The sequence below is a fragment of the Falco rusticolus genome, chromosome 8 (assembly GCF_015220075.1).
Source record: "Falco rusticolus isolate bFalRus1 chromosome 8, bFalRus1.pri, whole genome shotgun sequence".
NCBI classification, from domain to species: domain Eukaryota; kingdom Metazoa; phylum Chordata; class Aves; order Falconiformes; family Falconidae; genus Falco; species Falco rusticolus.
The window spans coordinates 17,065,079-17,081,841 of NC_051194.1; the positions used below are offsets into that span (position 1 = coordinate 17,065,079).

The 16,763-nt window shown below is 38.7% G+C and overlaps 1 protein-coding gene across 1 annotated transcript in view; it reads right to left on the reverse strand.

Moving 5' to 3' along the window:
• Window positions 1-16,763, reverse strand: part of SLIT3 (slit guidance ligand 3) — a 531,438-nt gene that overhangs the window by 191,576 nt on the left and 323,099 nt on the right. Inside the window, exon 9 of the mRNA XM_037398361.1 lies at window positions 13,634-13,797. Within this exon, the coding sequence (XP_037254258.1) occupies window positions 13,634-13,797 (164 nt within the window). The remainder of the gene's footprint in view (window positions 1-13,633; window positions 13,798-16,763) is intronic.

Consider the following 16,763-nt stretch of genomic DNA (forward strand, 5'->3'; position numbering starts at 1 on the left):
TTCAAACCTCCAAATCCTTGCTTAATCTAGTAATTCCTGTGAAAGACAATAAACTACTTACAGAGCAATGGTTTAGCATGATGACATTGCTCTATATACGTTCTAGTCAATCCATTAAATTTAAGTTTAATTGTCATTAAGTTTTTTTGAAAATGTAGCAATTATGTCAATTTTGCTCAAATGGTTATGATTCTTACGTTTAAAATTTTGATATATACATACACTTAGACACAGGAAAAATGGTTTTGCTACACTAATTGAGGTTATCAAGATGTAGCAGTTACTGACTTATTTATGGTGAGTCATATTTCTAAAGTACATATAACACAAGAAACCTCAAGTATCTTTCTGACCAGATACACAAGGCTGAATGTGAAGGCTTGTGTTGGTAAGAAGCGACAAAATCTTAATAGAAACAGGAAGAACTGGTGTCTTTCTAGACTTCAGTAGATTATAATTCCAAAACATATTTGGTTTTTTTGTTGGAAAAATTAAAACATCCTAATTGCCAAATCACAAATACACGTGAAAACACGGAAACCTATACACAAATCTGTGCATTCTTGGGGTTTGTCTTGGAAAAAGACCCATGATTCATACTTCCATAAATTATAACTGCAGGTGAACAAAAGTTCAAAAATATTTGCTTGCACGAATTTGCAATCCAGTATCATTATGGCAATTAAAATTTTATAAAAATGCAACATTCTTATGAATTTTCTCTCTTGATTTATGTCTACATATCCCTGGTGTAACCCTTAACTTTGCACAACTTCAACTTGTATGGCAAGCCTACACATTTTTAAGGACTTGTAAACAGCAATGAAAAGTCAACATCAGAAAGACATTCAGTGGCACCTCTATCATTATTTTGAAAGGCAGATACAGTTTGAAAAGATGTCAGCTGAAAACTTCTACAGGCTGACTTTACACTTGCAAAGGCACCCTCCTGGAAAGCAAAAGACAATTAGTACAAAATCATGCCTTTCATTAGAAAGGTATTGAATTCTAATGTGAATTTGCTTCTGTTTGTCTGATTTTCCCTTAGTTCATACAGGTGGTCATCCCTTTGAAATATTATTTTGTAGCCAGGGATGACAGAGCTGCCTAATATTAAAGTATGCTGTTGAGTTTCAGTATAAGAACACCATTTCAACTGGGTACAAAATGTTGCCAAATTAAAGTATTGGGTTTGAATTTTATTTTTTTTTATTGGGTCATCACCTGACTTTCTGTCAGGACAGCAGGAGAAAAATATGGCTTTCATAGCACTGTATGTTTTAAATATAGCTTTTTTTGATGACAATCAGAGCTGTAAGTGACTGTATTTTGGTAGACTAGACCTTGCAACCCCCATTCAGGCATCCAAAATTAGTATTTTCTGAGGTAGTGACCATCTTGGAAAAAAATGGATCTCACAGGACATCTATGGCATGGGTAGAAGTCAAATTCATTCTTTATGAGTGTGGGAAGCTGCTTTCATCATGAGATGATCTTAATGATCCTTTCTCATTGATAAAATACACTTATTTATAGCCCACTTTCCAACTTCTATGGCAGCTGCAGATAAGGAGTTTACCAGCAACAGACTTTTATCTCAACACAGAGCTGGTTTCAGTATTAGAGCAGCTTCACCCTACATGGAATCAAATTGGTAAAAATCTACTGTAAAAGATAGTCCAATAATGTATTTAACTTCTAAATCCTAACACATATGGCCCAAAAAATCAAACCCATATTTAACAGGCAACTTGAACTTTGACTTGTTCCAGTTTCAAAATCTTATTAGACATTGTCTTGACATAGTTTACATATAAACCCAGGTGTGTAATACAGTATTTAAGTTGCAGCTATTTGAACAACACCACCACAACTTCACTGTTTAAACATGTACATGTGTAACAGGTAGGACAAGCAGCTCTCTTGGGTCTGTCTTCTGACTACAGAAATGCAGGGCAGACATACCATCATTGCGAATTAATAGAATTCCTTCAAAACTAATGGAACTCTGCTGCATACCACCAACAGCATTGCCAGCTCTGCCTTTCACAGAGTTTCTGTAAGATTTTAACTTTATTACTTCCAAAAGTAGTTTATATTTCCTCAAAATGAGACAGGCCTCTGTTGTTTGCATAAGAACAAGAGGTTTGTTCTTACAACCTGATCACAAGTGTTTTAAATTTTCTCTTTGTCTGCCCACCCTGTGGTGCAAGTCCCAAAACAAAATGAAGAATGAGGGAAGTGCAAACGGGCTATTGCAAGCTCTTAGGGATAAGGAGAAACTATCAAACTGGGAAGAAACACTTCAGAGCAATCCTTGCTCCCTGGGAGGCAAAAAGAAAGTTGGTAGCAAGGTCAAATCTTCCACGCACCCTTTATCATCACATGTCTGATGTGCTTTCTGAGAAAGCTTTGTATGAGGGGAAATTCCATTTTGCACAGTTGTAACACTACAACATATCACTGTGGGTTAGAGAAGCAGTAGTACACTCCCTTTTCATTAGGGCACAGCATCAAAAAACATATTGCCAGTTGGAGTTTTAAGAGGCTGTTCCTGACTCTACTGCATCTAAATCAGCAGTAGGTGATTCAGTGGAACCCAGTTCATCACCTCCACATCTTGTACGATGCAGTGTTGCAGAGCACTCTAATAATAGTTTCTGCCACTTTTGACTGACATTTTGTGCTTAAGAGTAATAATACTTCTGATTCCATGCTGAATACAGGCATCTATATTTGGTGCAATTCTTTCCTCTTAATGAGCAAAAGCAGGTCTGTCCTGTGGATTTCTGAAAAATTTAATGAAATAAAAACGCTGTCCATAAATTGCTGTCATTATTAACAAATGTTTTTGGTTATGTTTTGCCTTTGCAAAGAACAAAATACTGTATTACACATGGACACTCAACAGGCATCTAGCATATATTCCATCATCTCTTACACAAACAGTCATCTGTTAAGGTAAAGTTTTCTTGAATAATGCTATAAACAGAATTTCAAATCTGATTTTGATTTAACTGCTTCAATTAAATGAGGATCCACTGTTAGCTCCATAGCAGATCTATAGTGTTAAAGCACAAAAAAATCCAAAAGCACTTAATCAGTTTATTGTTTGTATAGTTGTGGAGAGCTGGTGAAGAAAGGACTGGTCAAGAAGACAAGACTAAGGAGGCTATGGAATTTAAAGGTCTTTAAACCTAAAATTTGGGTATGATTTTTGTAGGTATGCAGAGTATAAGCATACAGATAGATCAAAGACCCCAAGGCTATACAGCCTCTAAAGAAGAATATCTGACATCTAAAAATTAATTTTCCTTTTACTGCCAATACTTCTTCAAAAGAAAAGACACAGGAAAAGCAAAAATATTTCAGATTCCCATTTGTATCTTTCACAAGTGCAGTAAACTCCTCAGCGTGGATGCAACAAAAGGAAATGGCCATAGACAAGCCAGCTGCATTTATATTCTTTCTCTTCTGAAGTTCTTACTATCTGTCATCTTGTCATTTCAGACTTTCTGTTACACAGCAGCACTAGTTCACCGTGTTAATTATATTTTTCTCTAAGAGAAAAAATCATCAAATCAATTACACATTTGGCTATTAAAAAACCAACACTAACAAAACATGGAAGCTAGGATAGGAATACGATTAACCAAAATTACTACACTTTTTGTTCCTGATGTGATGGAATGACAGCCTCAGTGATTATGGTAGTTAATATATGGCCTGACATTGGCCTGCACCACTTTATTTTACAGTGTCAGACTATGGGTTAGAGTGACAGAGGAGACTGGGGAGATACTTAGGACCCAGCAGTTTAAAGAGAAATTAAGCATTTTTTTCAAATAAGCATCTCATTGGCCTCTAGCCTTTTAAGAACAGCAAATAGGCTGATATTACAATTAGGATAGAATGGTTATGGTGTATAATTGAACAGTTCAAATCTCACAGGCATTTAAAATAAATTTTGCAATGACTAAATAAACTAAATAATCTCATTTGCATTGACACCCAATTACAGCATACTAAGTAGTGTGCTTTATTACCTCCTTACCTATCCAATTTCCAATTGCTTTACAGGCCTTTTCCACCAGGAAAATGTTAGTTATTTGTGCAAATTATTAATGGTTTTTAAGATAAATCTGACAGAATTTACCAGTTCAAAATCTGTGGTGGCTTTGAACCATTTTAAGTGTAGCAGACATGAAATTATTGATCAATAAACAAAACACTACAAGTATTGCATATCTGTGGATATATTATGAGCTTTTGTGGTTCAATTAAATAACCCATTGGAACTTCTTACAACGCTGGGACACATGAAACCAATTACTACTACATGAACTACAGTTTCCACTAAACTCAGTCTCAAAAAGACACCAAAAGCAGATACATTGCTCTTGAATGGTGTTTGCATCCCAGTATTAGAATACACTTGAGTGTGTACAGTCCTGCAGAGAGGTATGTACGGGCAAGTCAATCACAACTATCTGCAAAGTTAGCATCCCTTGTTGATGGCAAATATTCCATTGATGGAGAAAAATTTGTACAAATATGTTTATTCTACAGGAATGTGCAGCAAATGTTTTTTGTAAATATTTCCATCTATAGTTGTTCAACAGCTTTTTGCTGAACACAGCAGTAAGTATTTATGATTGGTGACTTCAGCCCCTGGCTGATGAAGTTAATACCATCAAGTTCATGGTACAAAAAAATTAGCTAGTCATGAATATTCATTATTTGGTTCAAGTTCACTGTTTTGCTGAACATTCCCAAACAGTAAATTTATCTGATAAAAATTCATGGCATACGAGCACAACTGCTCTGTAGGCAAAGCCAACACCAATGGGCTTACAAACAAATATTGAGGAATAAAAAAGGAAATAGCCAACTGCAGTGAAAGGAAGGTCTGGCATAATGAATGAAGCCTACTATATTCTACAAAAAAATATGTTACATGTGTCAAAAAATATCAGTAAAGTAACACCATTGAAAATCAGACCTTACTTCACATTGTCTTATCCTAAAGCACTAAAATTAGAATTATTTAATTAACAATAATAGTACAAAAATTGTATGGGATACTTCTAAACAAAATGGAAGCAAACAGAACAAAGAAGCAGGCTCACCTATAACAACTGAGGCTTAATAGGTAGATTTGTTCTTCTGAAGGATTAATAAAACAGAATCTTTGATACAACTTAAGTCCTTTCAAAACTATGACAAAGTTGGTTTCCTCTCAGGAAATTTATTCCAGCTACGTCTTCCATAGGAGGGATTGAAAAGTTAAGAGTTTGAATGTCTCCTATGGCCTGGGCCCAGTCTGAGCCTTTCTTTGAAGGTCTTTCTCCAGCCTTGTCAACACATGGATTACTTCCTAAAAGCAGGCAGAATTTAACTTTCTGACCACTGCACCACAAGGAAGGCTGTCAGCATGTATTTGGTTCTTGGGGTTTGTATACTATTTGTTCTTCCAAAACAGGCTAAAGACTAAAAAAAATATAATGTTGCCAGATAAGTCTTGAAAGATGTTCTTCTGCAGTTCAAATGGCATCTTGTTAACACCAATTCCACAATTGGTAACAGCAGTCTAGAAGGTGCCATATGAAGTGACATTTAAAAATAGGTCCAGAAATAATAGTGACTTATAAATATATTCAAGCTTAAAAATGAAGAGGAAGATAAATTATTTAAGTGAAAGGATGCCACCTGTACAAGGTTAAATGATAGATCATGGCCATGATCAATTGTAAGCCTATGAAAGAAGTATAGTTGTGGAATGGCCGTCTAAACAAATTATCCATTAAGGAACCTCACCTGTTTTATGATGAAGTTTAATAAAGTTACAAAAGGGATAAAAATAGTTTAAGATTATGCTTTGAGTCCCTGGGGATTGATTTGCTGGTATTGGAAAAGGGCTTTTTAAACACAATTCACTTTGTTGTTTTTAAAGTGTGCCTGCCTCCTGCTGCAGCCAACACAGGACTTGACCTGCCTCAGTACAAAAGGTGGTGTCCTTAGGAGGAGGAGGAAGATGGGATTCACTGCAGTCAGCAGCATCACAGACTGACACAGCTACGCAGGTGACGCCTGTCAGAATGCGACATTTCTACTGATAAGGACCCCCATGGGCTCCGGCCTGGTCAGGAGCTCACTCAATGGCCAGATCTGCAGTGAGGAAGCACTTTTGTCCAGATGAGCAGGCAAGGACTGATGTGAGGCGCTGCACCCTTCCCAGAGCTTCCACAGAGTTCCTTGGACCAAATTCTTTGGCATTTGGAACACGCTAAGGAATGCAAGGCAATAGTGACCTTCCTTGTCTTTCTCCTGGGACAGCCTGAGGTTGCTGCCTTTGGTCTTTTGCAAGAGACCTCTGGTATATCCAAGCTCTTTATGGTATCTGGAACTTACAGAATAAAATTCTTATGGCTCTTCTGATCTAATCACATTTGCCTACAAATACAAGGAATTAATTCAACAAGTCAGGAGATACTTTCAGTTTGGGTACGGACTGCTGGTGCAGAGGGGCAACAGGGGCCTCTGTGAGGAGAGGCAGGTCCTGCCCCGTGCCAGGCACAGCCGGTTCCCACCGGTTCCACAGCGGCCCTGCTGCAGGGCAAAGCTGGATCCCACCGGTTCCACAGCGGCCCTGCTGCAGGCCACAGCCAGTTCCCGCCAATTCTGGCCAGTTCCACAGCAGCCCTGCGGCCCTCAGTGAAGCTGGTGCTGCCTCTGTGAAAGTGTGTTTCAGAAAGGGTGAAGCGGTGCCAAGCAGTGAGGAGTGAAGAAAAAAGTGTGAGGAACAGCCCTGGGAGCAGCAAAGTCAGAGACCAAGGAGCGGGGAGAGGCTCTGGAACAGGCCTGACCTTCTCCCTAGTCCTGTTGAGGAGGGTGAGTGAGAGCAGCTGGGTGTCTGGCAGTCATGGGCAGCCCACCATGGCTGTAATGCACCTACATCACTAAATTTCACTGGCAGTAAACATTTATATGAATCTGATATTGACTGTACGCAACTTTGTATTTGCCACCTATTCATTTATGGAATTCTGCAGTCATTTTATAAGCAGCTCTATGCTTTTTTTTAATTACTCTTATTGAGTGTTGTCCTAGTTGCATCTGGGATAGAGTTAATTTTCTTCCTAGTAGCTGGTACAAGGATCCATAAACGTGTTGCCAGTTACATACACGAATCAAACAGAAAAAGTCTGCAGATTCCATACAAAGGGTCAGCCACATACTCTGAGTCAGCCCTGTTTCTTCGCGTTGAACACCGCTGCTCTGGGCGCACTAGCTCAGAACCAGGCTGTGGTACCCATCTGTGGCAGCACAGACCACCATGACGCGCATCCACTGCATACCAAAATACTACCAACCTACTAGTAATAAAACAAGCCACTGGTTTTGGACATTAACATAAACCCCAATTATGTTATTTTTCTTACAGCAAAAGTTCAAAAGCTCAGTGGCTGGATAATTATACCCCAACCTGCCATCATTAAATAAGCATTAAAGAGCTACACATACTGCTCTGGGGAAAAGCGAATTCCAGAAAAAAGGTAATTATACTAAAAAAGGTAAGACATCATTTTTGGACATTAAAACTAAGTTTGTTGTAATTTAAAGCCAATTTTCAGCTTTGGCGGTGCTTGAGTAAATACATATTTATCCCTTGGATTTGCAAGATGGTCCCCCAAATGAAAACACCTTATGTGGCAACTTACATATGAAGCAATTCAAGTACATTCTTACAGGAGAAAACAACATAACTGCTAGTGCTGGAGTAAATTTACATTTGTATTAAGACACTTAATAGAAACAGAAAACTAAACTCCGATAAACAGCGATTACTGTCTCTCCAAATGTCCTATAGGAGGAGTCATTTGAGGAGCAAGTAACAAATACACAGTATTTAAATGTTTCTTTACATGAGATGTCAGTATTAAATTTGTGGTAGCAAATTATAACAGGAAGTAAAAATTCTATCAGAGTTCAACAAAAAAATTCTAAGACCAAACTGAAAGCACAATTTTTACCAAAAGGCTTTTAAGTCATACAACACTGAATGTCCTGCACAGACTCCATTGTAAGAGGAGTTGTTGGGTCTCTTGACAGCCACAAAAAGCATGAACCTACTCAACAGTGAGAAAATATTATTTGTCTAGAATGACTCACAGGTCACTCTTTTGGAAAGAGGTCAAAGTTAGATGAAATGGTTAAGCTCACTTCTAAAAGCAATAACACAGCTGCAGAATGAGGGCATCCCGCACAGCAGAAAGTGACCATTCACCCACACAGAGAAAAAGGCCTCCTCCTCCGTCTGCTCCTCCCACTTCAGCTACCCAGCTTCCTGTGACCATTAAAACTGAGGGCCAGTAGCAGCCCTTCTCTGCATGAACAGGAATGGACTGCATGGAGAGAAACTGCCCTGCTCCCTCAGGAGCAATTGCTACCCCCCAGCACTATCAAAATCTGCATCATTAGCAAATAGTCATCCCTGCTCTTTAGTTTCCAGGGAGCACCAATCTTCTGTGCTGGCAGCACCTCCTTGTCCCATGTTGAAAGCAGCAGACCTGCTGCTAGTTATGCAAATACACTATTGCACAGTCTTTTAAATAGCAGCAGACTGGGGGGAGTTCCTCTCCCTGCACACTTTTCCTTTGGTATCTTCTGAATGTTCTCATTAAGAAACTGAGCTTGAGGAGTGCTATTTTATTCATTACTCATTGTTGGTTGTCTCCTCAATAATATGCTATGAAGTTATTAGGAAAAAAATGGAACAAGACAATTCACTGAGTTTTGTGGTCTGGGACAGAGTAACAGCTATGTTTTAAGATCATTTGACCTCACCTAAACAAACAAATCTGCTTCCTCATTACGGCTTCCAGTCTGCATTAAGCAGCAGGAAGCTAGCATATATTCCTCTTTATTATACCTCAGCTGCAGTAGCAGCGTATGAATCAGAAACTCTAGGTCTTCAACCGAGATTTGAGACGATGAACTATTTTCTTAAAATCAGTATCAGTTTATTTAGCCAGAAATCACTAGACACTTGGCTCTGCTAGTGATTTCTTACATCAATTTCAGACTGAATTTTAACTTATTTTATCCAAATTATATATCTTGATTTTCATGAGATTCTTGTAGATTCTCCAAATGGGAATGAAAGATCAAGAATCAGAGAAAATGCTTTCTAATGAAAAAAAAAAATGATTTATGGATCCAGCTTCTCTCTCTACAATGCTTGTTTAATTATTTAAGAAAACTATCTTAGGAAGGTAATTAAAAATCACATATTTTACATTTAAACTTTGCTAAATTTCATATTGCAAGGCATACAGGACAAATCAGCTCCAAATTAATGTCAGGTTTTAGAATCTGGTGCGACTTACATGAAAAAAACCATGAATTCATTAACTATCTGCTCTGTAAGTGTCTGGTCTATTCTAAGAAATTTCATTCAATCTTTATACTCCATTGTAAATGCTGTCCACTGAAGAATACCTCAAGCTACTGGCCAAAACTGTAACAAATCTGTATCAACCCGCACCTTTAAATGGGCAGCAACAGAAAAAGAGAAAAATCAACTTCCTTCCACCACCCGGTGCAATCAACTCACTGTCTCTGCCTGCTTACCTACCAGATCATCTCCTCTGCAAGCAGCCAGTTGAGAACTGATGACGTTTGAGCTGTTCTGACAGCAGCTAGCAGAGAACAGCAGCAGCTGAAGTATGCTACACATCACACTACAAGACACAATGCTCCTGAATGCTTCTGCTTTATTCTAACACGCAGTTCAGATGCATATATATTTTCTCATGTATATCCTTAGGAAACCCAGAATGATTCATATAATCGTAAAAAAATCCAAATAGGGTCACTCGGTGGGCCCTGCACAGAACACTGAAAAGACCAATGTGCTACTGATGGTATAACTTCATGAACCCACTGCATCAGTTTGCAAAGGTTTACAGCCACACTAACACAGGTGAGAAAACACATTATGACTTAACTGATCAATATGTAAATTAATTTCAACTTCAATAAGAAAAAGTAGAAGAAAAATCAAAGAGCCATAATAAAACTTACATGAGAGGAAAATGAAATAAAATTACTCTCCTAAGGAGGTCAGAGGAGGACAAGAGAGACAAATAGGCAGAGAGAGAGAGAGTCTACGTGTTTGAGACAGACAGAGTTAGAGAAGCCAATTCAACAGTGAAACATCTGAACATGGAAGGAATCTGGGTCTGATCCAAGCAAAGACTGGAAGGCTCTAAGAGGTACCGAGCGTTAGTCAGCACCCCCAGATGCTTCCCTGCTAGCTACGGGAATATAAAACAGTTCCCAAGGATCAGAGTGCACATAGTGTTTCAACTGACAAGAACTCTTTGCTTAGTATACTGTTTTCTCTTGTCACAGCAATGTAGCAGTGAATTGTAAGGTCATAGTGGAGAGAGGAGAAACGCACCTATGTGCAGCACATCAACAGGGGCACTCATCCTCTGGTGCCACACAATTCCCCCTTCTGCAACATACTGTCTTGTAGGAGACTATCTCACCAAACATCCCAGAGCTCAATAAGCAGCTGTGCAGGAGGAAATAAATGTCTGTTTGGAGATTTCTTTGGGAACAGGTGGCTTCAAGGCAAAGGTCCAGGAAGGCTGCCCTGTCAGGGGTGGCTCTGGAGGAGAGACTCTCCTATGAGGAGAGGACAGCTTCCTGAAGAAGCTGTCCAGAAGGCTCTGGTGGGTGACAGGACTGCCAGCAGTTCTCAGCACTCTCCCCCAGCGGTGAGGGGCCCTCTAGTCCCAACTCGGCTCAGTTCTATTAATGCCTTTCCACAAATGCACAAATGCAACTAGACGATATTTGAAAACCTCTCTCCAGGCAACTACACACTATTTAACCCTACAAGTTCACCTACAGTTCTGAGCCAAATGCTCATGGGCATGAACAAGTGAAACCTGGAATTGCTTTTCCACTGCTCATAATTTGCACACAAGTGCCATTTCAATTAACATTTTTATAATTTATGTGCACAAGCTGAACAACATTTTTGAAAGACTGACTCTCAGTTGACATTAAGTATGACTCAGTTTACACAGATATATCTGCACATAAGTCTGACTTCAGCAACATTACCTTGAGAGACTCTGCACCTAAAAAGAGATAAACAACACTGTGCAAAACTGGTAGCATAGTGTCCACAAGGAATCAAGCAATTTGGGTCCAGTTATGGCACCTCTCTAGCAGTGTTTCACTTCTTCTTTTTCAACTTAGGGTATTCCTTGGTATATAGCATTCGAAATTTGTTTTGAAAGGAACATTTGTCATAAAATTAGGAAAAAAACCCTATTCTTGCATAGGGTTCAAAAAATAACCAGAAGTCAGTTTTTCAAGGATGTTTTTCTTCTTTCTCCAAATTATTTTATTTTTTTTCTTTCTCCAAAATATTTGATTCTATTCTTTCTCCTTTGAAGCATGCAACAGCACAAGTTTTGAACTGGAATGTTCTAAAGAAGCCCATTTTACAGTGGAGGAAAAGCTGCGTTTTCTTTTGCTGTGATGATATTACCACTGCCATAAAAACACAAGTGCTTGAAATGCTGAGCCTATACTTAAACTGAGTAGTTCACTACATTGTATTTCAGCTCTTCATAAATACAATGCAAAGGCAGCTTTCACTGCCAGCTTGAGGTTGGTTACAGTGATTCATTTAAGCTTAAATCGTATAAAATTCCTGTGCAGAGGGACAAGTTCAGTTCACTATTCACCTCCTGTCCTGGTTTGACTTCATAGTCAAACATGAACAAATTATGCTGTAAAATCAGGAACAAGAACTGTAATAAGGAGCACAGAAGATCTATATCCTCTTTAAACTAGCTGTCCATGTAGCTTTTTGTCAAACTAGCACTCACTGAGTTCTCTGCTATATTCTACACTAAAATGAGCTCTTCAATACATTTCTTTTTCAGTGTATTTCATTTCCAAAATGATGGTTAGGAGATACAGTTGATGGGACTGTCTCACTGAAAGTTTCCTTCCTTTAATTTTTATTATTTAAAAAAAAATGCAGGAAAAACTTGAGAGTTCTATGTTCTTGGTACAACGGGCAAGTGTTTAAAACCCTTTTCTTTTTTGGAAGTCATAGTCTGCACAGAAAATTCTGATTAGATAAGTACTGTCCACATTATGTTTCTCATTTAACAATTATTATCTCCTGTCCTGATTTAAACAACTCTTTTTCCCTCACTTCACTGTATCATGAATCCAAATAGCTGAACTCATGCCCCATCTGAAACTTCATTTCATGAGAAAAAATACTGCGGTTGCCTCTTTGGTAAAATTAGATTCTGCTAATAGCTTCATTCATTCATCCATTTATTTTATCTTTCCCCTCCCAAGACTGTCAGATTTCTAAACTTTTAGTTGAACTTCTGATGTAATTATCAGATATTCTGGGCATCATCAAATCTCCACTACTGCGTAAAAGCTGCTCAGCACTCCTGAAAATCACGTCACAAAAATCACTGCTGCACAACTTCATTTTCCATGTGCCCATAACATTTTCTGCACACACGCAGGGCTGGCTGGGCATTAATTTACCATCCATGGTATAGTTAAGGGGATCATACCCTTCTTCTCTAACTCCATTTTTTTTTTCTTTCTTTGACACATATAAGTGAAACTGCAGAAAAAAAGGCATTCCTAAAAACATTTCTACCATGAGCACTTGTACTGTGTTTCCATCAGTCAGCCCATGTACCATGAGGATAAAGCTTTAGGGCTCACAGGCTGTGAGAGATAAGGACACAACACCACAAGACTCACAGTCTATCAAGATTAGAACTCTCATCGGCTTCGTAACAAGCTCCCTGTGTTACTTAGCATTTGGCCTGCAAAACTATCTCCAGGCTTCTGTCTGATTTCATCCTTATTTTTTTCCACACCATGCACCCTGCCATGTCATATCTCTTCCTTTATTTCAGAGATTTCCTTCCCCAATTTTTCCATTTTTCTCTCTCTCTTTTAGTCTTTCTTTCTTCTTCTTTTAAGGCAATGCATTTCTATCACAAAAGTGCAGTTCCAGAGACGTGATGAATAGGCCCAATATATAGGCACGTAGTTTGTGAGTTGGCCGTGTATCATCAGCCTCATTTATCAGTGCGGAAACCTGTAGAACAGCGAAGTGCACTGGCTCCTTAAGAATCCTGCTTCAGTCCCTGGGATGAAATCTGCTCCTCATGTTCTATAGCCCAATCATTTTTCAACAGAGTCAGATTAGCATTTTCTATTTCCTTTCTTTGGTATTCCAGTCAGCTATAGATCTCTTCCCTTGAGAAATACCAAATTATCCACACTTAATTGATTTCTTATGCTGGTATCATTGGCAATGCTAAAGTAGAAAAAATAATTGGAGAACTGATATGTTAACTGGAATCCAATAATTCTTATAAAGCTGAAAAAATTAACTATTTGATCTACTCCCATACAGCTTAGCAATGATAAAAACAAACAGGACTGCTAGAGAATGGCACTTAAACACAACATAGTGATTTTCCACCCATAGTTTCTATGTGAATATCAATATAGGTAGATATTGACTGATAAATAAATGAATAATTGGCATCCTTACCAGAGCAGACAAAGTCCTTTTTCTGAACCTCTGACACCAGAAAGCCCCGCAGGTTCACAGGTGCCAAGCAGAAGGTGAACTGCCCGATGGTACGCCTCTGCCGCAGCCAGTCAGACAGCCAGGCCAGGTGGCAGTCGCAGTGCAGGAAGTTGGAGTGAAGCCGCCTACAAAAGGCAGAACAACCCTGAAGTCAGCGGTAGGGTTTTAAACGTAAGACACAATGAAGTACAAGTCTGCCTGGCTCTTCGCTGCCATTCCAGTAGGATCACTGCAGGTTATTGGTTACAGCTGAGTCAGGTCTTAACTGTCTATATTGCCATGTAATATACAAATGTCCACATATAAATTAGTGTTATTATTTATAATGTCTTGGAAGAACAAAGTTAAATAATGACCTGCCTACAGGTAATCATGAGCTGGCCATTCTACACAAAAGAGCATGCAGAATTTAAGGTCCCTCCCAGTAATCACTTTGCCTGTGATTTCATATCAGAAATAACTGCATAAATGTGATATCTTTGAGGGAATTCAGAGGATGGTTTGTATAAGCACAAGGACTAGGCTGAAACACAAGGTAATAGGTGATTCTTCCCTCTTTTCTTTCCTTAGGGGGTGGGGGAAGAGACCTCACACACCAGAGGCTATTGATACCTTGTACGTTCCTGTGTTGCCTGTACAAATTCATCAATGCCTTTTTTACTGTGGCAATTTAATGCAAGTACACAGGTTCTAGACAGGAATTTTCAACTCATAACAAAGAAGGGGTCTACAACAGTGTCATGCCTCACAGCAATGCCAGGGCCATTCTTTGTAATGGAAGATGTAGCCACACAGCTCCCTTCCCAGCCTGCTTCATGCCTGGCACTAGAGATCTGCAGCATTATCACATCACGGGGGGGAGTCTGCAAAATGATGATGCGTTCAGGAAGCAATGTGGTGATTTTAATAGCTACCAAACTTTAGGTCAAAACAAAAGCCCAGGATATTAATTATTTCATTCCTTGTAACAAGTCATATATTTGCAGTGTTCTAACGAAGCTGAAATGATAAACCAGATTGAAAATCCTGTCAGAAATGGTTAGAAAAAGCATTACTCACTAATATTACAGGCATTACATTTTAAAAACCCTACACAATTGGTGTGCACAGACTTAGCCTTGTCCATTCACCGTAGAAATTAACTTTCTATCTGTGAGATCTTCATATTGCACAGCAGTAGTGCAGGTCACCAGTGGCGCCTGGGCTGACAGTCCCCAGATTTGTACGTCTAGGGTGGGCAGTCACAGTAAAAGACCACAAATCTGGAACTAGGAGTTTATCCTGTAGAGATGGAAGATGCTAGTCTCCTGGGAGCACTGTAAAACGTAATTGTTTTAGAAGAATGGTGAGAAGATCTTGTGTTTAGGGATTATGAAACTATTTAACTGACACTGCAGTAAGTTAGATTGCTAGTAAAACGTTTTGTTATTATGAACCATTAATCTGCCTGTAACACTTTTTGTTTGAAAAAAACAAATAAATACATTTACAACAAAAAGAGAACAAATGTCCAGTCAGAAATCACACTAAATAAGACTGTTCTAACTCAAGACAGTAAGCATTTCATTTAAATCCCCAATGTATTATCCCTTTCCACCACAACAGTCAACAACGACACTCAAAATCATCTTTCTCCAGGAACTGAAGTGGAGCTCATCCCATGCCATTCCTTGCATCCCCCATATGGATGTAGGCAAGCAGGAGTAATTTCACAAAAGGGGGCAACTTTCCAGTTCTGTGAGTTGGGGTTATTTCCTCATTAGGTTCATATAGCTGGTTTCTGGGTCTTCCCATTTTGCTAGTGCAAACTGTCACCCCCCTGTCAGCTCGCCCGCCTCAGCAGAGCCCTACCTTGTCATTTCTTCAAGTTTTTTTGCGTGGATATTCTAAGTTTGCTTTTGAGAGGAGACTCTTTTTAGAGAGCCTATCAAGCTTAACAAAGCAGCTTATTAGAATATATTTTTGATAATTATATCAGTGAATATAGCCACAAAAAGACTTTTCACAGTACTTCATACACCAATTCCCTATGAACATGAAAAGCACTGAAGTGACTTGGTACACTTTCAGTTTACCCTTAAATAAAAAAAAAAATTAAAAGAAATTATGCAATTACCTCTCTCAGCAGTCACTCATACATGTAGAGACAACAGGACACTTACCATTAAGTAAATAGGTATGGGAGACATGCTTTAACATAAATAAAGCTGTTTCAAGCAAAGGAAAGCAGATCAATAAAAACTAATTCCTGTCACTTCCAATCACGGCTAAAAGATCAATGAAACTTAGCAACAGAAAAGACAGTTAAATAAAAAAGGTTACCACAGAACTGATTTCTTTAAAGAATTCTTCAAGTGCTTCAAACCTTAGTAGCACTTCTTTTTTTCCTGTTTGGTTTTTTGGTTTTGGGTTGTTTTGGGTTTTTTTGGTCTTTTTTTTTTATTGGGTTTTTTTTTTGTTTGTTTTGTTTTGTTTTTCTTTCCTTCCCCTGAGATGTCATGTTCAAGTTGAATATGCTTTTTATTTTTCCTTCTCTGTTCTTTCATTTTTCCTTTATTTTTCCTTCTCTCTTCTTCTTAAATGAGAAGATTGTTTTGAAAGCCATGAAGAAAAAGCTTATTATCTACAGAACTATCACAGCAGATGCAGCTGTGGCACAGGCAGCCCCAAATGTCCTGCTAATGGATCTTGCTAGTGTGTAAAAGGGACACATCGGGAAAACACTATCCACACTGCACTGAGCCTCAGCTGGATGGGAAAAAGGGCTTGGCCCTGCTTAAGCAACATTCAGGCCAAAGATTCCCTACAAGAGCTTCTCAAAAAAACCCCCCAGCATGTCCAAGTATGAAGCTATTTGAGAAGGTGTACAAACTAATGATGATTTTTAAAGAAAACAGCAGAGTCACCAAACTATAATGAACATGGTCCACTTGGACTAAATTTGCATTAACAACCTAGAGATTAGATAGTAGGTCTTACTCAGCCATCACGCCTCAGACAGCTTTCTCCCTTTTTGCAAACTATTCACTGAGGTTGTATATTAATGCAGGAGAAAAGGTTATCAAGGGCAACAAAGCTCAGGAAACTAGAG